The sequence below is a fragment of the Corapipo altera genome, unplaced genomic scaffold, assembly GCF_003945725.1.
Source record: "Corapipo altera isolate COAL_440 unplaced genomic scaffold, ASM394572v1 101, whole genome shotgun sequence".
NCBI classification, from domain to species: domain Eukaryota; kingdom Metazoa; phylum Chordata; class Aves; order Passeriformes; family Pipridae; genus Corapipo; species Corapipo altera.
Genome location: NW_020884984.1, coordinates 538,232 through 562,923, shown reverse-complemented (window position 1 = coordinate 562,923; position 24,692 = coordinate 538,232). Strand labels below are relative to the sequence as shown.

The 24,692-nt window shown below is 44.2% G+C and overlaps 1 protein-coding gene across 1 annotated transcript in view; it reads right to left on the bottom strand.

The window, feature by feature from the left end:
- Positions 1 to 3,054: 3,054 nt before the first annotated feature.
- ACAD9 (acyl-CoA dehydrogenase family member 9) overlaps positions 3,055 to 24,692 on the bottom strand; it is a 22,275-nt gene continuing 637 nt past the window's right edge. Inside the window, exons 2-18 of the mRNA XM_027666016.1 lie at positions 23,685 to 23,778; positions 19,397 to 19,498; positions 16,773 to 16,879; positions 15,944 to 16,044; positions 14,157 to 14,235; positions 12,969 to 13,143; positions 12,281 to 12,354; positions 10,868 to 10,943; positions 10,190 to 10,260; positions 9,730 to 9,849; positions 8,878 to 9,006; positions 6,846 to 6,925; positions 6,201 to 6,327; positions 5,434 to 5,511; positions 4,559 to 4,687; positions 3,789 to 3,861; positions 3,055 to 3,331 (exon numbers count right to left, since the gene is read on the bottom strand). Coding sequence (XP_027521817.1) covers positions 3,231 to 3,331; positions 3,789 to 3,861; positions 4,559 to 4,687; positions 5,434 to 5,511; positions 6,201 to 6,327; positions 6,846 to 6,925; positions 8,878 to 9,006; positions 9,730 to 9,849; positions 10,190 to 10,260; positions 10,868 to 10,943; positions 12,281 to 12,354; positions 12,969 to 13,143; positions 14,157 to 14,235; positions 15,944 to 16,044; positions 16,773 to 16,879; positions 19,397 to 19,498; positions 23,685 to 23,778 — 1,716 coding nt within the window. The 3' untranslated portion in view covers positions 3,055 to 3,230. The remainder of the gene's footprint in view (positions 3,332 to 3,788; positions 3,862 to 4,558; positions 4,688 to 5,433; positions 5,512 to 6,200; positions 6,328 to 6,845; positions 6,926 to 8,877; positions 9,007 to 9,729; positions 9,850 to 10,189; positions 10,261 to 10,867; positions 10,944 to 12,280; positions 12,355 to 12,968; positions 13,144 to 14,156; positions 14,236 to 15,943; positions 16,045 to 16,772; positions 16,880 to 19,396; positions 19,499 to 23,684; positions 23,779 to 24,692) is intronic.

Here is a 24,692-nt window from a genome sequence, read left to right as displayed (position 1 = left end):
GATGGGAACCATTTCCATTGCATGCTGGGATCCCCTCCTGCCTCAGAGAACTGTGGCACTGCAGGGGCTTGGGGAGCACCGTGGGGGCCAGATGTCAATGGACATGGCCAGAGCTGCAGAGGGGCCTGGGCAGCTCTGGGCTGGCTCCTGGCCTCTCTCCACACTCTTCCCATCCCTGTGCAACATCCCTGGGGGAGCGGCTGGAGCAGCCAAGGGTCCCTCGGGGCTCTCTCCCACACCCAGAAAACCCTGACTAAAGCCCTGGGGAAAACCATCCCCAACGTTTCCCGGGGAGAAGAGCCCGCTGGCCGGGAAAGGTGCCCCAGGCCGCCGGCTCACCTGCTCCCCGCGCTGGCACCGGAGCAGCCTGGGCAGCCCTGGCGTGCAGGGCCACTGCCAGGAGGAGGAGGAGGAAGAGGCGGAGAGCAAGGGCCATGGCCCCTCGCCCTCACACCGTCCGGCAGCTACTGCTGCCGCCGCTGTCCTGACACCGCTGTCCTGACACCGCTGTCCTGACACCGCTGTCCTGACACCGCTGCTGTACAATCTCTGTCCAGTAATCACTGTCCAGTAATCACTGTCCAGTAATCACTGTCCAAACGCCACCTAATCTGACACTGCTGCCGCCGCCGCTGCTGCCGCAACAGTTGCAGTCAGGGACTGAGTGGTCGGTCATTGTGGTGCTGTGGGACCACGGGGCTCTGTGACCTCACAGCCCTGCTGTGACCTCATGGCCGGGTTGTGTTCGTGGGGGATGGACCCACTCCTGTGAGGGAGCAGGTCCTGCTGGCAGCTCTATCCCGGGGCTGGGACATTCCCACACACGCTGAGCTCAGGGCTCTGCCCTGTGTTCCCGGCACCGGCTCACGGGCAGCGAGAGCTCAGCCTCCCTCAGAGCAACAGGCAGCCACAGCCCAGGGGTTCTGCCCTCCTCGGGCACTGTCAGCCACAGCTCCTGAGGGATTTCTGGCTCCAGGCAGATGCCCTCCTGTAGGCAGCTTCCAGCCTGGAGCCCAGTTTAGCACCGTGGGGGTCCCAGGGCTAACGAGGCACTTTTGTTTTATGGGAAAGATGGAGCCTTTACTATTTCTTCTTCATGTGAAATTTAAGGGACTGCTTTCTCTCAGGGTCCTCAAAGTCTGTTGACAAAAAAGGGAAAAAACCTCCAAACTTCTTAAATTATTTGACATACAAAAAGAAACCTCAAGAGAGCACACAGTGGGTATGTGCTGCCTGACCAACCCAGGGGCATTCTCTGATGGAGTGACCGCACTAGTGGACAAGAGGAGAGCTCTGGATGCCACCTCTCTGGGCTTCTCTAAAGCCTTTGACACAACCCCTCCACTCAGCATCCTTCTCCCTCAACTGGAGAGCCACAGAGCTGATGGAGGCTCTGTGTGGTGGATGAGGAGTTGGCTGGATGGGTAGTGGTCAACAGCTCAGAGTGCCAGTGGTCATCAGTGATGAGTGGTGTCCCTCAGGGGTCCGTACTGGGACCAGTGTCATGTCATATCTTCATTAATGACACACACGAAGGGATCGAGGGCACCCTAAGCACCTTTGCGGATGACACTGAGCTGAGGGTGCAGGTGACACTCCTGAAGGACAGAGACATCCAGAGGGACCTGGACAAGCTCGAGAAGTGGCCCATGGGAATCTCTCATGAGCTTCATGATCTCAGATAACTGATCATGATTTGTTTCAGGACAAAACGTTTCCTCCTTCCTACTCAGTTCAGCCTTCCATCAACAAGAAATAGTTACAAGTATCAAGTAACCTGACGTCGTCTCACTGTTAAAAACTGAGGCAAAGAAGGCACGAAGGACCTCAGCCTTTTCCTCCTCTTTGGTGACTGTATGCCCCCTCCCTGTCATGTCCAATAACCAATGAAGGTTTTCCTTGGTTCTCCTTTTGTTATTAATGTATTTATAAAACTACTTTTTATTATCTTTTACACTGGCCAGATTAAGTTCTAACTGAGTTTTCACCTAATTTTCTTTCTACATGACCTAATGACATCCTTACACACTCCTGAGTTGCCTGCCTCATTTTCCAAAGCTCATACACCCCTTTTCCCCAGCACAGTGCTGCAGCTCTAAGGAACCCAGAACTGACAGAATACACACCTTGCCAGCTGATTCAGAACTACTGAGGGTGGTATTGAGTTTGCCAGAGCACACATCTGTTGTTCGGTGCAAGAGCACTTTGTGACCTAAATTCCTTATTCCAACCACACTGCTCCCAAGTGGTCTGAGCACCAGGAACGAAGGGACAGAGTCACAGGGAGCGATGAAAGGGGTGACCCCCCTGACGAGCGCAGCCAGTGATTTTACAGATTGTGGTGTTCAGTGAACATCTTTACTTGAAAAATTGCAACTCTGTTTATTAGGGATCTGTAGGTAAAGAGAAACAGCTTAGTCCAGGAGGCCTTTGCCACTCCAGGTTACTCTGCAAGAAACATCTGTTTGTTTAAAACAGGGCAATCTGCAAGAGCAGGACACAGCCCCAACCTCACCCAGCAGGGACACCCTCCAGGGTGACACTGGGCAGTGACAGCAGTCTGGACAAGCGACTCAGGGAGTACAAACCCAGGGAACAACAGGCAATGTGCACCTGTCACCCCAAATATAATGGCCTTCCAAGGGAAATGCAGCCAGCGAGTACTGGCAAATACTGTTGAAACGTGTCACTGGATAAAACCGACTCTGCAGCGACAGTTTGGAGGTGGCTGAGTTCTGTCTGGAGTTAGCAAGAGGGGGCAGGTAGGGGAAAAACTGTGTCTCATAATATTAAAATTAAAACTTTTATATTTCTCATTAAAATCTACTATCTCATGAGGCTTTTCTGACAACAATGACAGCTTGCATTTAAATAAACCCCCTATTTATTGTTTTCAAAAGCCAAAGCACAGCAAAGGAGTCAGTGTAAGCTGTATGACCAAGGTCAAGAACAGAACATGGAGAAGTTCTGATAAAATTCAAGGTAAAACACAATGAAACCACCCTCAGAAACAAGGGAAAGAGACATACACACATCTAATAAGGCAACCTGAGCTTTAAGCAAAATCTCTTTATTTATCCTCTTGATATGAAGTTGTGTTTATAAGTGTTATTTTATACAGTTACATCTGGTAAACTCATGAAATAACAGTTATTAAGGTATTAAATACTTGAGCTGCAGAAAATTCCTCCCTGATTTACATTCCTCTGTATTTGCTGGCAGGGAGGTGGTCAGAAGGTCCTGTCCAGGGGGTGGGAGCAGATGTAGGATCTCTTCTCCAGGATTTGCTTTGCAGCTTTTTTAATGGAATCATCCAGGTTCTCATCTGCATCTGCAGAGAAACAGAAGGAAAGTCAACCAAAGTACCATAAATAGCTGTTCTACGTTTCTTTCAAAAAGCATTGGAATACAAATGCAATGTATCTGCACCTGAGTGCCAGGAAGGAATTTAACACTCTCCTCTGAAAAAGACTGATTATTGCAGACTGAGTTTCACAGAGCCAGTGCCTGACTGGTTGGGAATTCCCAAACAGACCAAATCCCTAATTTCTATCAGTTCCTTTACAGGAGTATTTGCTAGTGATAGACTTTTTATTCCTCAGTAAAAGAATCCCAGACGTTTGCTTTAGCTGTGGAATGAAGAGACTCTTCTCAACAGGTTCCAGTTCTGTTCCTCATCTGAATGAAAGGCAGAGCAAAACTATTCTGTTGGTCACATCAAACCCACGTTCTTTTGACCACAGCCTGTGAAAGACATAGGAATGTAAAAATTATTTTATAGAACTTACATTTTTCTAATTGAGCCATAGCATAATTATTCTTGAAATACGCTTCTGTGCAGAAGATATTTGTGAGAAGCACCTGGGAAAAGAGGAAAACTGCGTTGAAAACTAGTGAAAGAATTTCACAAACAAAACAATGTAGTAAAAATACAGTACTTTAAACTTCTAAAAGTCATTTTTTCCTTGATAATGGAGCCCTGCAAACCAGTCATGTACAGTCCCTTGGACCCTAGAGCTGCTGAGGGTCAAGGGCAACTCAAAATTGGCTAAAGAGTGATTGGGAATCAAAACACAACAGGGCTCACACACACACAGAGTCTCAAGGCCAAAACCAAAGGTTAATTTGTCCTGTAGCATAACTCTTACCATGAAACTTGAAATGAGCTCCTGTATCATCACTTTACTGTCATTAAATGTATTGACACAACAGTGTTGTGATTATGTTCGTATTCAGGATTATATGGAAAGAGTTTGGGAGAACTGCAGGGCATGAGCAGGTTTAAGAGAACGTGCAAATCTGTAATTAGTTTATAAATGTCTATGTGTGTGTTAAAGAAGTATTTTAAACACATTGATAGTGTGGAACTCAACGTTCAGAGCCCTGAGAGGCAACTGGTTACTGCACCCTGGAACCAACGGGTTTGGCAACACCCTGGGGCACCGTTGGCTTTATGGCAGGGTTTGCAGTGAATCCTTTACAAAGGCAGTGTGTGGTGCTCCAAGGAGCACAGCCAGGGAACGGGAATGGGAATGGGAATGGCTGCCCCGGGACTCACCTCGTGGTCGTGGTTGCGCAGCCCGATGCTGATGGAGCGGCTGGCCCTGGAGATGGCAGCTGTCATGGCATACAGGTTAATCACGATGTCTGCCACCCTCTTCAGCACCAGCTGCTCCTCCACGATTGTCTAGAAGAGTAAAAATTATTATTAGCTCCACTTAAAGCTTTAACCAAGCGTTATATTGTTCATACTTTGTGTTTAGGTCCATATTTATTTAGCATAAGCAGGTTCTACCCTCAGTTAGAAAGTTCTGGATTAACTATTACCCTTCCTGGCTGCAGCCAAGAGCAGAACTGCTGCATCCCAGACCTCTCTGCTAAATGCCAAAAATCACTGAAATTTAGGTATTAAAGATACTGTTAAAAATATGTGCTGAGTGAAGTGCAGTGTGGCAGAACCTGGTCAGAATTCCCAGAACACATCAGATTAACTGCCACAACATGGAAAATCCAGGGTATTCCACATGCAGGCTCTCCTGATTGAACTCCAGCACTGTGCATGGGACTGATTGGTTTGCTGCACAACAGGGATGAGCAGCACAAAGCCACAACCTGCTGGGGCAGCTCCTCATTTGGGAACGGGAATTGGGTTCCAGTGGCTGCTCACAGCAGAGGACTTCAAACAGTTGCTGCAGCAGGATTTGGCTTACAGTAGTAGAAGAAAACAACTAATTCACTGAGATTGCCTGTGCTTTGGTTTTGGTTTTGAAAACATAAATTGTCTATTACATTGAGTACAGAATTTCAGCGTTTTCTCACATTCAGTGAAAACGTGTGGTGTGAAGAAAGTCCTGGCTCTGACCACACACTCCAGATGCCAGTGAGGCCTTGAGGATAAACTATTCAGTAACAAACAGACAAAATAATAGTTACCTTGCCAAACCTAGTTAGCAGGCCCCTGACTGTAGTTCCAAAATAATAAATGTTTTCTTCAAGTTTCTTGCCACTCTCCTATAAAATAAAACAGAAAATACAAGCATTTGAGTGGTTTTGTAAGGGAAAAAAGCAGTGCACCTTCACCCCCTTTAAACAGGACAATAGATTTTCTCTTGGTCTTTTTTTCGCAGTCATCCAATTTGCTTCTGAAAGCCAGACAAGGCATTATTTCTCCTCTATAAAACATGCATTAAAATTTGTTAGATTTTACTTCTGGTAACTTTTCAGTTTAGGCTTATACTTACAAAAACAACTAACAGAACATCCCAGGAAAAACATACCTTATCTTTTTGCTATTAACAGAACGATCATTTTGGGTCATAAAAATGATTTACTAAGTGATTAAGCAAGTATGTGTATATATAGTTCACAGGAATTCTTACCTGAAACTGTTAAACAGGAAGAAACCCTTGTTTTGTGTCAGACCTTACTATGAAGGGCATACAAACAAACTTTAGTTTATACAAATTACTAAAATGAATATCAGCCTGGGTTTTGTCTAAATGCAGACTGAGAGCAGCCTTCGTTCTCCCTGTATCCTACAATAAAACAGCTATAACTGACTTCTCTACCCTGCAATATTTTACATTGTAAATCCCACTGTTCCTGAGCGCACAGTTTGTTTTGCCAGGCCAGGGGATGAGGTTGAGAGGAGCAGCAAAGGAAAGCAAAGCTGAGGAGGAGGAGCCCTGGCCCTGCCTCACCTGCAGGCTGGGATGCACCACCCCGGTGTCCCCCACCAGCCCCAGATCCACCTTCCGGCCCAGCGAGTCTCGCATCTTGTTCACAAACTCCCCCAGGGCCACGCCCACGTTGCCTTTCTTGATTTCTCTGGAATGTTGGGGAGAACACAGCTGAGAAGCAAATTCCAGGAGGTTCAGTCATAACCAGCTGAAACTCTAAATGCTTTAGCAGAACACCTGCAGTTTGTCTGGGAATCACCAAGTGATCCATTTTACTCTGAAGTCTGAAGAGCAATTATGGAGCCTTAAAAGTCACCAGCTCCTCCCCAACACCCTCACAAGGAATTCCAGGGACCAGGTACTCAATATGCACAATACAGCTGTTGTACCAACACAACTGTGTTCAGATTTAACATTTGCATTACTGGTCTTGGAAGAAAGACTTTTACACAAGCTGTAATTCCAAGATAAGATGCATTAAAGGCCAAGATTCCTAAATCTATGAACCATCCAATTAAAAAGACAAAAAGAGACCCCTGTTAACTACCTTTTACAGGCAATACATTGAAAATACTGAGTTCTTCCTACAGTTTCCCCCTCTTATCTATAAAGTTATCAGATTCTGATTAAATTAATAAAAACTATGAACAATAAATAAAAACATACTTTATTTTGTCAGTTAAGATTTTGCCTGCATGTTGCATACCCGTCAGTGCAATATACAGTCGCAGGATCTCATTTGTTCCCTGTAAAAAACAGGATAGAAAGGGAAGTCAGTACCAAACACAAAGTATTTTTAGTATTTTAAAAACCCCAGATATGCTGTGATCATATTTTCTATACTTTTTCTTCTCCTAAAACTGCTTTCAGTGTCTAAATATCTTGTAGTTTGCCATGGAATGTTCTAAAATGCATTTGGGCTCGTAAGATGGAAGATGATCAGCACCTGTAAGGAAAACACACCTGTGCCAGAGGCTGCCCCCAGGTGAGGTTGCCTGGAGCAGAAACAGGAGCTGGGGAGGCAGAACAACAAGCAACAAAGGGTAAACAGTCTATCAATTATTTTTATTAAAGTCTTTGCAGACAGGTTCTGCAGGCAACTATAAAGTTGATAATATTGAGTGCTTTCCAAGCACCTTTCCATTGTTCCAGTTTTACAAGATGACTCTTCCTCCACCCCTAAGTGTTTGCTGTCTTTTGCTTTACCTCAATTTTAATTCTGATTTCATGTAGCTGTGCAGAAGTTGAGCCCCTCATTATTAAACATACAAATGCATCATAATGAAAAAGAAACCAGACTAAATGCATTTTGAGTGAAAAAAGTTGTGCATTGTTCCAGTGAAGGAACATTTAAAAAGTTGCAGAAGAGCTCCAAATGAGCTGGATTGAAGGAATTCCAACGGTGGAATAGTTTGTTTTTTAAACAAGACCAAAAGGTCTTCTCTGCTTCAGCCAGTCCAGGACATGCTCCTTATGTGTGGTTTTAGATGTTCCTGTCTGGAATGTCTGCCAGACTCATGGACAGCCAGCCCTGCAGGGAGCAGGACAATGACCTGACAGGCTGGTTGGGTTTGTCCTTCCATCCCCAAACACAGGTATTTATCTGCAGGAGCACCTGCCCCTCAGGTGACTGAGGTGACTGCCATGCACTGAGCTCACATGGAGAACGTGCAGGACTTGGCAGCTGAGATCTTTGCTGTCCTGGCACCAGGAGGTAAATGATCATTTCCACATGTCCCACCAAGAGAAATCAACCTGGCAGTCTGACTCAGATGTGCAGATGATGGTCATGGACAATCCAGCCTGGAAACAGAATAAACTTCACAGCCTTTTTTGTTTTTTAAATAAGTGCCCATCAATAAGTTAATGAAACTTCTAAACTAATCTTTTATGAGTTTCCCTACTTCACTTGTGAGAAGCACACAAGAGGAAAGGTTACTCCAGCCTAGGCACCAACAGAGCAGCTCAGCCACAAAAACCCAAAAAATCCTATTAGAGACACCTTGTATCAAATCCTACTGCTTACACTAGAACAGATGAAGCAGCAAAAAAGTTCCAAAATATGCTTGACACAAAGCACCCTCCTGAGGCTCCTGCTCAGGCAGTTGCAGTGCTCTGGTTTCACTGTGAGTCCCTGTGCAGTTACAGCTATTTACTGGCCAGAGACTGAGGAGTTACTCTGGTCAACCAGAAGAGCTTTAGGCTTTTATGCTAATTTAGAATCCTTTAGTCTGTTCAAAGAAACAACCACCCAAGCTATGAATTGGGATGTTTTTTTCTGATGATAGTGTATTTAAAGCAGCTGTGTATTTTATTAAATCATCCAGCAAAACTCCAAATATTTAAGAAACTTTAAATACCCTACCAATGTGTTCATATCACTGTATATATATATATATACACACACACACACACATAAAAATCACCAGTTTGTTGTTTCCAGGGGCAAAGCTGGTGCCAGTTCCTGCTGTAACTCATACTTAGGGGTTAGTATATAAAAGCCATCATAGCTTATTGTATTAGAGGAAACTACTCTCCATATCCCCAAGAAAAGCAAGGTTAGTTCTGCAGTCTTACTCTACTGCAGATTCTGCAGCTAAAGGAATGATCCTGGTCAGCCAAGCCCTGGGTTTCTGCTCAGGCTGACAGCTGTGAGTGTGAACTGCAGTTCACAGCAGCACTGGCACTGGGTACTCGCCTCAAAGATGAGCAGTATCCTGGTGTCCCTGAGATAACGTTCATAGGGATAATCTTTCATATAGCCAAGGCCTCCAAGGATCTGCAGAGCTTCACTCACACAGGCCCAGGCACCTTCAGAGCTGAACACCTGCCAGGGAACAGGACTTGAACCACCAGGAAATACAGAAGAGAAATCAGCAGCAATACAGGACACACTTCTCTGGGGGTGGATTTACATGACACTGCTGTAATATTTTCTACTGCTGTTACACCAGTCCTGTTAACCTGCCTGAAATAGCAGCCCTGTGGGGTGTAAACTTTGGTTAAACTCAGTGCCCTTGCAATCCACAAGGAAGTCTCTACAAGGACATTCTGGGGAGAGGGGCAGCCATACACCGGCAGAAGAGCTCCAGGTGGTTGGCTGGAGCCTTTCATGCCCAGGTTCAGCAGAACACAGATTTCTGCACTGACCACACCGCAAGGGACCATTGGTGGGGCTGGAAATGAGGGAGGGAGCCCTGGGCAGGGACACACCAGCACATAGGGCCTGGCTCTCCCTCAAGATTGATGCTGCAACCATGGGACAGGAGCACTTGGCCAGGCTGGCAGTGGAACTGTGACCAAGTGTCTCTGTGCTCTTGTGAAGCCTCACCAGAGGCTCAGGAGGGCAGTTTGTATTTTGTGTGGTGACAAAAGCTCGAGTCTGAGGTAATTAATGGTATGTGGGCTACAGAGAGAACAGGAATGTTTATTTGTTCATCTGGCTGAGCTTTTTCTATCACTTGTCTAAATGCAACCCCTGAGCCCTTGAGCACTTTGAGCACATAGACTGAAACACAGGAGTCCTTCCCTGAATCTACCTGATCCTCACCTTGACCATGGCTGCCTCCACGGAGCAGTCTGGGAAGCCTGGCCTGTCCATCATCCCTGCAGTGAGGTAAGCCATACTCTCCATTACATATGCTTTCACAGCCATAAAACAAAACTTCTCCTGTCAAACAGCAATGTGAGGAATCACACAGAAATTCAGGGGCAAAATCCCACAGTCAAGCCTCCAATTTAAAAACACAACTGCAGTCTCCACACGTTTATTATCAAACACGAATCAATAAAAAGTTCTACTGCAAAACAATCATGAACAATAAAAAAATAAATATCTTTATTCATTTATCATTCTAGACATTTAAAAGATCATCTGTGCTACATTTCCATAAATCTAAGACTTCTAGCAAATTCTTTAAACCACTCTGCCAAGATACCCCCAACATAATCTGTGTCCTTGCACTCAGTCAATACAAGCAGAGAGGTTTAGGGGTTTCATTTTTTATTACCTGAATTAATCCAAATTGGCTGAGTCTCTTATTGAACTGTTTCCTGGTACAAGCATATTCTGATGTCATTTCTTAAAAAAAAAGAAAAAAAAAGAAAAAATCCATCTCAGAACAGCAGAACTAGAACTGTGACAGACCATGGTGCCTTTCCCCATGGTGACACCTCAGTCTACATCAGTAACCCCCACTTTGGGAAAAACACCCTCAGTGATGGTGTTGATCCAGTCTGGGACCAGCCTGTCAAAGGCTTCTGAACCTGAGCCTGAGGTGTGAGCCTGTGCTCTTAGAGAAGTAATCAATTTTGGTGCGAACCTGTTGCTATTTTGGTTAATTATTGGCAGTATTATTCCTTATTACTGTGCCTAGCTTTGAGCCAGTTATTCAAGTGGAGGTTCTGTGTGAGATTACACCTTCTGAAAGCAGTAGCATAGAGGCTTTTCTCTTAGGAAGAACATTTTACCTCAGAAAAATTCAACAGAGGCAATAACATTCCATTGCGTGAACTGAAAAAAATCTTCAGTGTAAAGCCTCTGTAAACAGGCTTTTAATAACCATTTAGGATACTTATTTTAGTGCTTTAAAGGTGTCATGGCTGACAATGCAGACTCATGCTCCCACCCTGCATTCTCTCCCTCAGGCAGATGAGTTCCTGCACTGCAGAGCACCCAGCTCACCCACCTATCAACTTCTTAATCATTCCAGCAGATGCACTGCCCATGCTGAATCTTCCACTGTTTAGGATATTCATGGCAACCTGGGAGGAAAATGAATGGGGTTTAGGCAACATTCTACTTAGATCACAATGGTTCCTTCTATCTTGCTTCATGCTTTAGTGCTTCCCTGCATTTCATTCCTCACTGGAACACACTTCCTGGCCTGGGACACCTGCCCTCAGTGAGCCAGCACAGCATTCCAGGGGAAACACTTCCAAACTGAGCTTTTACTGTCACTCACTACATCAAATTTTATATCTGAAATAGTTTTCAGAGACTGATGATCCAGTGACCTGGAAATAATCTCTATTCAAAGTACATGAAGGTAAAATATAGATAAAAATGTCTTTATCTGCAGCTAGATAAACAACATTCCAACTAGACAGCACTGCTCTGGTTTATAAAAAAATGAAGAAAACCACAATATTGTTTGATTATATTATTTATATTTATATTTATAAAATCCCCTGCAGCTGATCTGCAATGGATGATCTCTGCTTCAGATTCCTTTCAGCAACATACCATAGAAGGGAACAAGAATGAAAGGTGTAGAAATGAAATACAGATCAATAATGGACAAAACCAGATTTTGGAATATAGTGTTAATGTTTCTTAGCAAGAGACACATGGGTGACAGGTCAAAAGACCTAACAAAGAAGTTATTGTTCCTACATTTTAACTTGTGATAACTAGATCTCAAGAGGAAAACAAAAACCTTCTTTTAATCTTTACTACATTTAAGAAAATTATTTCATTTAATATTTAGGTCTGGACTTGGCTGCTAGAGGAAGAGTAAGACACTGAGAAGAACCAGAAAGAGCAAAGGGACAGGTGGTGTCTTTACTGGTGTCCCACTTCCATGATGGCAGGAAGAGCAGCCAGTGCTGGGGCAGCTGGTCAGGCAACTCCTGTCCTTGTTTCCTTGTGCAATAATCCAACCCTGGAAAACCACCTGACAGCCAGGGGACCTTGGACAGGACCTGGGCTTTCCTGGAGCCATTGCCTGTTCCACTCATTTCTCACTCTCCCTTTCCACACAGTCCACAGTTGTGGCTGCAGGAAACAGTAGGTGACACTCCCTGACTGAGCTCAGGCTGAAGGAGTCTCTCCCTTTTCTGAAGGGAACATCACACCCCAAAAAGCAATCAAAACCCCACAAAGAGCAGCACCAGCCTCTCTAACTGCACTGGGATACACAGAGACCTGACATTCCAGGGAAACCGATTTACACAGAGCACAGCAGGGAGGAGCAGTCTCTCCTCAGGACCCTTCAGTGTGGCAGTGCTCAAACTGCCCACAGGGAAACTGCAGTACAGGGGACAAAACCAGTCTCCTTCAGGCTTTTAAAAATCATCACTAGTTACTTTCCACTGCTTACCTTAAATCCTCCTCCAACTTCTCCAATTACATTTTCTACAGGCACTTTGGTGTTTTCAAAATGTACTTCACAGGCTGAAACACAAAATTAGCAGCTGTTCAAGTATGACACAAAAATATTTAAAAAACATTCAGGACCATAAGTCAGTATTTGTCACAAAAAATGAAGGTTTCCTAATGCATTGTTTATGACAGAATTATACATGCTTTGCCAGAGCATGTATAATGCTTTGCCTTGGGAAAAGGCTGTTGACATCAATGACTGATGTAAAACATTAAAAATGTAATTACTGTACATTGTGTAAACAGAGAACTACAGTTGTGTCTTTATTTTGTCTCAGTTCTAAGGAACTGATTCAGGAGTCAAGTCCAGGAGACAGATGGTGAAAAGCTGTAATCATTAATAAGCTTAAGAAGAACTGATGAAGTCTTCTAGATTAAAGCTTTTGGCTACTGAATCTCCTGAGTGATTTCTGTCACTGCCCAGTGAGGAAACCTGCACAATATGGATTTCTTATTTCAGATCCTGCATTAGGAAGGGCTCACAGGAAAAGCCAGGTAAAGAAACATGAAACTTACACTGTTATATGGAATAGATACTGATCTGCCTCTGAATTCAGGTGAACTAAACTAAATAAACCATAAAAATATTAAACTCATTTCTGTTAGCAGCTGTAAGTGATTCTTACTATTGGAGCCTCGAATGCCCAACTTATCCTCAGGCTTCCCATGGGTGACTCCCCCAAAATCCCGCTCCACGATGAAAGCGGTGATTTTGTCTTTCTTCTGCCCATCTTTATCCACAACCTCTGTCCTGGCAAACACCGTGAAAATACTTGCAAGGCCACCGTTGGATATCCAAACCTGTTTTAAGAGAGGAAAGAAGTGTACGAAATACATTTGTTCTGGTTTTGTGAGCACTGTTTGAAGGGTTTCGTAACAGACCGGGCAGAGAACACAGTGGTGAAAAATTGCTGATTCTTCCCTTAAATTCTAATGAGTGTCTGCTACTAGTTTTGCCTCTTGTGCACATGTTTGCAAGGAGAGCTGACCACAGGTGGTAAGTTTAGAGCAGCTATAAACCCAGGTTTAATATCAGTATGAACTGAATTAAAATCCATGGTGCATTTCCCCAAAGCTTGGATGCCCTGCTGCTTGCAGCATGTGAGGGAGACGAGGGAAGGCAGACTCCAGAAATCCTGTGCCCACAAATTTAACTTGATCAGAAATTCTCTGATCAGGCCACATTTCTGTACAGCCTCTCCCACAGAGTAGGTCTCTTCACATCACAAACAAATCAACAACTACAGATCAAGTCTGCAGTGTATCCCATACTGCTGAAGCCAGTACATCTCTACATTTCTTATTTTCTTATGCTGTATTTTACCATTTTTTCTTTTAGCAGAACTGTTCCAAGCAGCCCCATTTCCAATTAAATGTCAAGTTTTCTTTTACGAGCACCTACAAAATCTGGCCTGAAGAATGAAGAGAGAGGAAAACATGAGTTTAGGTTTGTTTGTGCCTATGCTGTCACAGAGGGGGCTAATTAACTAACTAACTAACTAACCAACAACTCTGAAGCTGAACCCAGAAGCTGGTGATAGAGAAGGAACTTGGGAGTCGGTTTCTACTTTACTACCAAGAATTTAGTGCAGTTATTCCCTAACAGTGCTTTTCTAGTCTCTTTGGCCCTAAACCAACACGGGGTGTCTTTTTGACACGGTCATTCTTCACCAGCTTGGACACCTCCCAGTTCAAGGCAGCTGCCACACCAGCTTCTTCCTTAGCCAGACTGATGGCAAAGCTGCAAAGGACACTGACATTTGCTGTGCACTTGGAACAAAAGCCTGTCCTATTTCCAGCCTGGGACTGGGTACCTTGGAGCCATTTAACAGGAAGTATTTCCCATCTTCACTGAGGGTTGCTCTGGTCTGGATGGATGCAGCATCACTCCCACTGAAAAACAAACAAGTTATTAATGTTTAAAGAAATAAACACATTTTTAAAAACAAAACTCCCCTCTTCACATCCTTCAAAAAGGAGGCTTTACAGGTCTGTTAAATAGCAGTATATGAATATTAGTTTTTAACTAACAGTGAAGCTTACCAATTCAACAGCTCCAAAAGTTACCTGAGGGGACATTCCTGCTCGTTACCATGTATGTTATCACACTTAGGACCTGACCAGAGTGTTCACAATGCCACATAAGCAGCTTTTTTTGAGCTGCATGTCGAGCTATGTGAATACACAGTGAAACTGTCATCCTAAAACACACCAAGTTTAACAAGTCTAAGTCGTTCCTCAAAAATTCACACCCTGGTTTTATATCTCATGTGAAAAAAGGCTCAACAGAAATGAAAAATAAATGTGTGACAGTCTCTATCAAAGAGCACTTGGGCACACCAAATACCTTCTACAGGAGCAAAATCAGCAAGCAAATTACAACAATGCAATCAGAAGTTTACACTCTGTGATTAAGTTCACACTCCCTCTTGCATCACCACCTTACTCCATAACTTAACAAGCAGCTCAGTTTCCCCCTTAAAAGAAGTTTCCTCTTCCACAAATCACAGTGCCACAAGGTTCACTTGAGGTGTTCAGCTGCGGACAAGGGTGAAGTTCTCAGAACAGCCAGAGCTCAGCTGGTATTTTAATAGGATTAGATTGCTAAAGTTCAGTTCTAAAGATGATTGGTCTGTGCACTAGAACTGAGATCTCTAAGAAGACTGAAGCTAAAGACCAGAAATCTTTTTAAATAACACTGGGGTAGGAAAGATATCAGAAGAATTCCAGAATATGGCTGGCCCTTGTTTTTCTCCTGTGTGTTACTTATGAGTCCCTTCAGTGGATTGCTTGGTTAAAATATCTGTGCTAGTTTAACTTTCCCCTGCAAGTGGGACAGCTTTTAGAGGGTCACAGCCCAGCTCAGGACCCTTGAATAAAACCATCCCTGAGGTCTGGGAGCAACAAGAAAATCAGCAATTAAGCAAACACTGACTGGAGGTCACCTGAGCAGACAGCAGCTTGGGAAAGTTTCAGGCTGCAGTTTGCATGGACAGGTAAGATTCAACTTCAGACACTCAGCTGGTCTCAGTCCTTCCACCAGTTTCCTTTACAGGCTCCCTGTGTGCTTTCCACAAAACTGGCCCTCTTCTGTACTAACACATTTGCAACATTAGTGACAGTCAGTGAGTAACTGGAACAAATACCTAATCTTTGAAAAGCTGCTGCTACAAAGATCCCTCTTCTGACCTCTAAGTAACACCCAAAATTCTTCCCATTATTTTTTGTATCTCCTTGAATACAGGTTTTTGTAATTTTGACCAAGAACTGAAAGCATCCTAGAACAGTCGCAGCACGTTACTTCTGACACAGCATGAAGTATCCTTTCAATTCATATTTAGTAATGCCAGAAATGAAGGAAAGGAAATCCTGGGATGGGAACAACAACAGTTATGAGTTTCATGGAAACTGCCACGAGTAGCATGTTGGGGAAGGAGTAATTAAATGGTCTGAAGTGCACCTTTAAAAAATAAAAATAAAAACCTGATTTGTACACTGAAGCCACAGGCCCTAAACAATAAAGCCTTAATATATTAATGAAGATGACAACCATAACCCCCTCTGGGTGCTGTGTGGAGGTCGGGTGGACCCCAGGCAGTACCTGCCGGGCTCGGTGAGGCAGAAGGCTGCGATGTGCTCCCCTGAGGCCAGCCTGGGCAGGTACTTGGCCTTCTGCTCCTCAGTGCCAGCAATGAGGATTCCCTGCACAAAGAATCAGCACAAAACTGCTCAGCGACAGCCTGAGGAAAAAGACACGAAGCTGGCCAGCTTCACCAAGTTCAGAAAGCTTTACTTGCACATTTTATGGCAAAACAAGGGGCAGTTTAAGAAACAACAGATTTCATTACTTATCAGACACTAAAGTATTTTAAATTAGCATTGTCTGCTCAATTCCATGAGGAATTTTTTCATGAACTTACTTCTCTTTCAAGCTTCAGACACCATCCATCCATCAGTAAAAGGTTGTATTATACAGCAAACAAAAACTCACATACTTGCTCTTGGGTGAGTTTTCTTCTCTAAGCTCCCCAGCCTGCAGTCTCATCCAGCTAGACAAAGTTTGCCCCTTCTGAACTCTCTGCATGGCTGATACTGGTCTCCATAATGTTATCCCCTGTGATACTTTATTTACTTCAATATTTATTCTAGCTACATTCATCCAGTTTGTTCAACTAAAAAAACCTTGGATATTTAGAGCATTTTTTCTAAGAATTCTTAGCTCTGTGTTTCCTGAACTTGTCATTTTCTTGTGCACTTCCTGTTCAGTCTCTCTGCTGCATGAGAGCCACTGGCAGAGGGTGCTGGGGACACCAACAACCAATGCTCCACCTCATTGATGCTTCACTGGTGATTCTGATTTGTTGTACCCACACTGCACATTTTCCATGCCAGTTTGTGCAGAACTCCTGGACCTAAAAGAGCAGCATTACCTTCAGCCCAATGGCCTGATGTGCTGCCAGAGTGACTGCAATGGATCCATCCAGGGAAGTGATCTCTCCCAGCCGGGCATACATGGTGTTTGACAGGCCCAGGCCACCTGCAACAAGAAGAACAGTTTATTCGAAGGAGATATAACTTGCCCCTTCCCCCCAAAAAATCCCTTCCAAGTACAGAAACATTAGGAATGTAACACTGTTAACTGGAGAGAAACAAAACTGGATAGTTTGTTCCCAAGCAGACTTCCCAATTGGTACTAGACAGGGGTAAAATCTAACACCTCAAAAATGTCTTTAATAAAAAAATGTGAATATACCAAGAGACAAACCTGACACCAGCACATGCTTCCTGGAGGAAGCAGGATAAATCAAAGCTGTACGTTTATGAGTCCAATGTTCAGCAATTTTATGCTGTCAGGACCAGAAGTCCTGCTCGCTGTCATTTAAGATAATTTTATATATTACTGGTGAATAAAAAATTTAATCTAATCAAGATAACAATCTTTTGTCCAGGGTAACAATTTTCTACGTGGGACAGTGGTGTAAGTCAGGGTCACACGTTCCTTACTCCTGCAGATGTCTCGACAGCCCTGCTGGTGTGTGTACACTGAATAAACGCAACAACAGCCCCTGATACCATTAACTCACATCACTGCCTCACACCCCCTTCCCCTCACAGATTAAGAGCACCCAGACATGGATTAACTCTCACACTCCCCCTCTACTCTGTACTCTGACTTCTTTTCCCCTTTCCAAGCAGTGCTGGGCTCAGGATTCAGCCTGGAGACTCCTGACGATGTGCACAGCAGTAACTCCAGCGATGCCCATGTTGGAGCTGATAATCCATGATCCACATGAGCTTCGTTTTCCCCATTAAATTTCTGTACTTCAGTGCTTCTGGCAAAGAGGCCACTTTTACAAACCATGATGAAAACCACTGTGCAGTGCACAAAGCCCTGATTGCTTTGACTGAAAGGTTTTAAAATATAACAATGCCAGCACCAAAAATAAATCATGTTTAACCTACAAAAAATGGGGAACAATCTCATCAGAAGTATATTATTTATGGTGCAGACTAGAGGAGCTTGTTTAAGCTGCTTTCCACGTTCTGGTTTGATCCAGCATCTAAGTTTACAACACCACAGGCCTTTGATTTTCCACAAGTGTGCTGAGTGGGTTGCATATTTGCAAACTGGAAGCTGAGAGAATATTATTTCATAAGCATCAAAACAACAAGAACATGTTATTTAATTAAAGTATGACTTCAAAGTTAAATACGTTGCCTTTGAGAGTCTTTAAAAAAATAGAGTGGGAAACTTATTTTTAGTTAATCAATAGTAAGTTACACTTCCAGTGTCATGGTGGTTCCTAATGCTCTGCTTTGAGCTCTGTCCTTTGTTCCCTGCCTCCAACACCTCCTTTCCATGGACAGGAACCTCCTGCCTTCTTCCAACATATTTCTTAACTCCTAAACACCTCTCTCTTCCCACCTGGGTCAAGGTGCTCTGTCCAGATCCTTCTCTTCCCAAGACACCATCCTGAAGAGCAAACCTTGAAAGAGCTGGCAAGCCTCTTCTCTACCTCACCCTCACACCACCCTGCCTAGTTCTGAACACACATGAAAAACAGTTAATAACATTTTTTATGCATTTCAAAAGCATTAATTAACAATCAGTTAACCAGAGACCACACCATGTTACAGCATATGCCACTTGTCTGATATACTTTAATGAATTTGTATATAGACTTAAATTGAAACCAGTGCAGCACAGCAACACTAGTTATACTGCCTAACATGATAACAAAATGCTACAAAAAATAACAGTATTACTTTAGCAACAAGTAAATGCTGAAGAATGTCTCCAGCTTTACACAGAATTATTGTAAACACTGAAAAAAATATTTTGTTTCATGCCATTCTGTTCAAAAATGAGGTATTTTCCCCAGTGAAACTGTCTTTCTCTGAGCTTTCTCCTCAGCATCCCTTTGCAATATTCTCATTTCTTTATAAATTTCACGGAAAATTCTAGTTTCAATGCCAATTTTTAACTTACATTTAAAAATAGGATCAAAATTTTCTTGAAAACTCCTTTGCAAGTGTAAGGGTTATTCCAGTGAGGAATTAATGTCTATGATGCCAATTGGCACCACAATGCCCTTCAGGACATGAACTGTTCAGTAATGCACAGGAAGGATTTTATCCAAAAGCCATCCTTTCAGTAAACAGACATTATACTTTTACACTTCCAGGTGCTCCAGCACATTCCTACCTGCCAGTGACAGCTTTGATAGGTCACTTCCATGAGACACTGCACTTTGGACCCAGCACAAGTTTAGGAACCATCAGCAAGAACAAGTCTCCCAAAATGTCAAGTTTCTCTACTGCATCCAAAAAAACAATCAAAAAGGGAAATGCTATGCCAAGAGGAATTTACACCAGCTAAAATTAGTCATGGCACCCAAGGGAAGGGCACACAGAGCTCCTTTATTAACCAGGGAGGAGGCCCCAGCTCCTAATTCAGCCAAGACCACACATGGAACAGCACAGACACATTTTGCAATGCACCACTAAATACAGACTAACTCCTGGGTTATTCCTTTTGTGACCATGGACTCACCATATTCCTCTGGGATCTGCATGCCAAAGAGACCCAAGTCCTTCAGCCCTTTCAAAGTTTCAGGTGGGATTTTTGCATCTTGATCGATCTTCTTTGAGTCCACTGCAAATACAGAAGGTTTTACCATTTCAAACTGTGCTTCTTAGTGACATAAACCTGTGAGACTGCCCAGGTCCCTGTCAGGGCATGCCCTGAGCCAGCAGCACAGGGATCTCAGACCTGTCAGCAGCCTGAGAGCCCACACCTGAAGAACTGAGCCAACTCCCCACATCTTCCCTGCTGGAATTCTTCTCCAATCTTCTGAAGGAACTTCAGAGAAGACACAGTGCTCATGACAGATGGAGACAGACTTCTCATCTCCAGCTCCACCAGAATTCCTCCTTCTAGCTTCAATCTGATCTTACCAACTGTCCTGTTTGCCCTCATAACATATGCAGGAAAAGGACGTGGAAGTGGGAAATATCTGGGGTTTATTTCATTTTCTCAAACATTTCTATACGTACAGGTTGTATGTGTGCATGTCAGCATATTCGAAGACTGGAATAAGCAAAAGATTCCCATGATTTTCTACCTGAACAATGGCTAAGTCATGAGGGAAAAAAAATGAGTTAACTACAAAATCTTGTTCTTAGAAGTTTTTCCAGTTCCTGGGGAATTAAAAGAGCTGTTCTGTACTGTTGCAGTGAAAATAAACAGGAATCATGTTAAGCAGCTCAGGAAGGCTGTAAGCTGCAGCAGAGGGAACACAGCCACCTTTCCAAAAAATACACAAGAAGTAACTCTGCAAAAGCAATGGAGCTTCCTAAAGAAACCTCACATTCACCCCAGTGAAAGGGTGCTGGAACTTCTGTGTGAACATAGCAGGGGGAGGCAACCAGACATTCTGATCTTCTTCTGACATAAGTTATTCAGAAAGAAAACTCTTCAAACAACATTTTTTGCTCCCCATGCTAATTTTTTAGCTCCATTGCACCAGATCCTTATCTGTGGAGTGTCCTCAGCTGTCCCAGGGAGAGAGAGTTGTGGTGCCAGGACATTGTCAGGTTTCCAGTGACTCTGCTGAGATGAGTTTCCTTCCCCAGTGCCAGTCCCACCAAGTTTCTGTTTAGGGCTGCCCTACTGACCTATTTTAACCACACCCCTAAGTTACCCTGAATAACTAAACAGAAACAGTTGGGAATTCAAAGATGAGCAATTTCTACCTGCAGTTAAGACTCCATAGTTTGGCATTTTTATTCCTCCCTTAAACAGCAGGTTTTTTACTCCATAAATTAATTTCTCCAACAGAGCAAAGAAATAAAAAGTGTAATTTGAATAAATTCTTTATTTACTGTCAGTAAGCAGCAATACAATTTTACTGTTAAAATGACCTGTACCTCACAAATTGTGATCTGTGACAATCACTAGCTTCTCCAAACTCCTGCAGTGTTTGGAAACCCAGACCTGGTATCTTTGTCAGTGGGAAGTCTGAGACAATAGTGTTTAACTGCCTCAGAAATTGCTGTCTGTAAAAACCAATTTTGTACAATTGTTCTGGAATTGGCTTATCTATTGCAGCACTAATGGAAGGAACACCCTGCAGCCCTATCTGGAATGCACACGGCTAATAAGACTTTTCCTAAATAGAATCATTAGTCTAATGCTGAAAAAACACAAATACCTTTGATTTTTCCCAATGAGTCATCATTTATTAATATCTCTTCTGAATTTTGCTACAACCAGTCTTAGCAGAGTAAGACATTTAAAAGCTTTGGGAAAAAAAAATCACAATATATAGAATCATAGAATCATAGAATCAGATGGGTTGGAAAGGACCTCTGAGATCATCAAGTCCAACCCTTGATCCACTACCACCACAGCTGCCAGCCCATGGCACTAAGTGCCACGTCCAGCCTCATCTTAAAAACCTCCAGGGACGGAGAATCCACCACTTCCCTGGGCAGCCCATTCCAATGGCTGATTACCCTCTCTGTAAAGAATTTCTTTCTAATGTCCAACCTAAACCTCCCCTGGCACAGCTTAAGGCCATGCCCTCTTGTCCTACTGCTGATTGCCTGGGAGAAGAGACCAACCCCCACCCGCCTACAACCTCCTCTCAGGGAGTTGCAGAGAGTGAGGAGGTCTCCCCTGAGCCTTCTCTTCTCAAGGCTAAACACCCCCAGCTCCCTCAGCCTCTCCTCATAGGACTTGTGCTCCAGTCCCTTCCCCAGCCTCGTTGCCCTTCTCTGCACCTGCTCCAGCCCCTCAATGTCCTTCCTGAGCTGAGGGGCCCAGAACTGGACACAGTACTCCAGGTGAGGCCTCACCAATGCAGAGTACAGGGGTAGAATCACTTCCCTGGACCTGCTGGCCACACTGTTCCTGATACAGGCCAGGATGTCATTGGCCTTCTTGGCCACCTGGGCACACCCTGGCTCATGTTCAGCCTCCTGTCAATCAGCACTCCCAGGTCCCTTCCCGCCTGGCTGCTCTCCAACCACTCTGTCCCCAGCCTGTAGTGCTGCAGGGGGTTGTTGTGGCCAAAGTGCAGGACCCGGCACTTGGCCTGGTTGAACCTCATCCCATTGGAACCAGCCCAACTCTCCAGCCTGTCCAGGTCCCTCTGCAGAGCCCTCCTGCCTTCCAGCAGGTCGACACTCCCTCCCAACTTGGTGTCATCAGCAAATTTGCTGATGATGGACTCAATCCCCTCATCTAAATCATCGATAAAGATGTTAAACAGGACTGGGCCCAACACTGATCCCTGGGGACACCACTGGTGACCAGATCCCAGCTGGATGCAGCCCCATTCACCAGCACTCTCTGGGCCCACCCTCCTGCCAGTTCCTGACCCAGCACAGAGTACCCCTGTCCAAGCCATGGGCTGCCAGTTTTTTCAAGAGTATATTATGGGAGACAGTGTCAAAGGCTTTGCTGAAGTCCAGATAGACACATCCACAGCCTTCCCCTCATCCACCAGGTGGGTCACCTGATTGTAGAAGGAGATCAGGTTGGTCAGACAGGACCTGCCCTTCCTAAACCCCTGCTGGCTGGGTCTGATCCCTTGTCCATCCTGTAGATGCTGTGTGATTGCACCCAGGATGATCTGCTCCATAACCTTGCCAGGCACTGAGGTCAGGCTGACAGGCCTGGAGTTTCCTGGGTCCTCCTTCCAGCCCTTTTTGTGGATTGGTGTGACATTTGCCAACTTCCAATCATCTGGGACCTCCCCAGTGAGCCAGGACTGTTGGTAAATGATGGAGAGAGGCTTGGCGAGCTCTTCTGCCAGCTCCCTCATCACCCTTGGGTGGATCCCATCTGGTCCCATAGACTTGTGAGGATCCAAGTGGCTCAGCAGGTCGCTGATTGTTCCCTCCTTGATTACGGGGGGACTGTTCAGCTTCATATTCCTATCTACAAGCTCCAGAAGCCAGCTGTCCTCAGAGAGACCTGTCCTACCGTTGAAGACTGAGGTAAAGAAGGTGTTAAATACCTCAGCCTTTTCCTCATCTTTAATAACTATGTTCCCCCCCATGTCCACTAAAGAATGGAGGTTTTCCTTGTCCCTCTTTTTGCTACTGATGTATCTAAAGAAAGATTTTTTATTTTCCTTAACAGAAGTGGCAAGATTGAGTTCAAATCTTGCCTTCGTCTCTCTGATTTTCTTTCTACATGACCTAACTAAATTCCTGAACTCTTCCTGAGTAGCCAGTCCTTTTTTCCATAATCAGTAGGCTCTCCTTTTCATCCTAATTTCCCTCAAGATCTCCCTGTTCAGCCAGGCTGGCTGTCTTCCCTTGCCTTTCAGCAGACTGGGACAGCCTGCTCTTGTGCATTTAAGATTTCCTTCTTGAAGTATGTCCATCCCTCCTGGCCCCCTTTGTTTCCAAGGGCTGTTTCCCAGGGTACCCTCTGAACCAGTCTCTTGAACAGGCTGAAATCTGCCCTCTGGAAGTCCAGCACAGAGGTTTTATTGATGGCCCTTCTTGCAACCCTGAGTATTGAGAACGAAGCAGTAAAAAGTACAGTTCTACTGAGCTAAAACCAATTTCAAATCCTACCTCTATCCCAGAATTCTTTTACTTCCTGGGTTTTTTTTCTGGTTTGGAGATTTATATCTTCTAGTCAGCATCCCAATACTCCACAAAAAAATTCATCAATGGACATGCCATAGAACCAGCAGCACTACATGACTAGTAAGAAATGCATAAAATGACTTAAGTATTTACAGTGTAATAATAATTATTCAACAGTTAAATCATTTTGAACTCAGTAAATCACTTGCATAAATAAAAAACTAATAATATACCTTCTTCATTGAAGAATTTTTCGACAGGTCCAACAAACTGGTTGATCTCTGCTAGTTCTTCATTGGTGATTTCTGGATAAGGGAAAACTTCTTTCTAAAATAAGAGACAATTATTTTAGATTTTTTTAATACATGAATCACACAATTGATATAAAAATTCAAGAACATATGCCTCTCAAATTCTAGATGAAAAGCTGTGAAAATTAGGAATTGTGGAAAATATTCTGAGCCAGGAACAGCCTTATCTGATAAGGCCCAGAGGGCTCAACTTTAATACATACAAAACCACCTGAAAAACAGGAACATTAGGGAGAAATAAAGAGATTTTTAAGAAGTATGAGAACAGCAAACCGTAAACCCTGGATTAACAAATTCTGGTTGATACAGTATTCTGTCTGAAATTTGTCTGGTGGCATCTCAAGACACAACAAGAATTCCAACCTTTCCTATAAAAAATGTAGGCAGAAGTTTACATGAAGTCTTGATCCTTCAAGTAAAAAGAGAGCATAAACTGCCATAGTTTTGTGGAATGCCTGTGTTTCCAAAGGGAATTTCCTAAGCTTGCAAGAACAGGCAACTGTGGTTCAAGGCAGCTCTTCAGGTGCTGGTTGTTGGGAACATTTAGAACTCCACGGTGCATTTTGTGTGCACAGGTGCCAACAGGTCACTGCAGTTAACCCAGCTCCAGTGGGGGGGCAAGGGAAACCTTGAGAGCAAACAGGCCTGGGCTGCACTGGGGAGCAGTGCAGGAAAAGCAGGTCCTGCCTGACCAACCTGATCTCCCTCTACGACAAGCTGAGCAGCTCAGGGGGTGAGGGAAAGGCTTTGGATGTGAACCTGGACGCAGGAAAGCCTTTGACACCCCCAGCATTCTCCTGGAGACACTGGCTGCTCGTGGCCTGGATGGGACACTGCTCACTGGGCTCACAACTGGCTGCTGGTCCAAGGACAGGTGGGGAAGGGAGCTCCATCCAGCTGGGAATGGGCACCAGTGGTGGGCAATGGAGC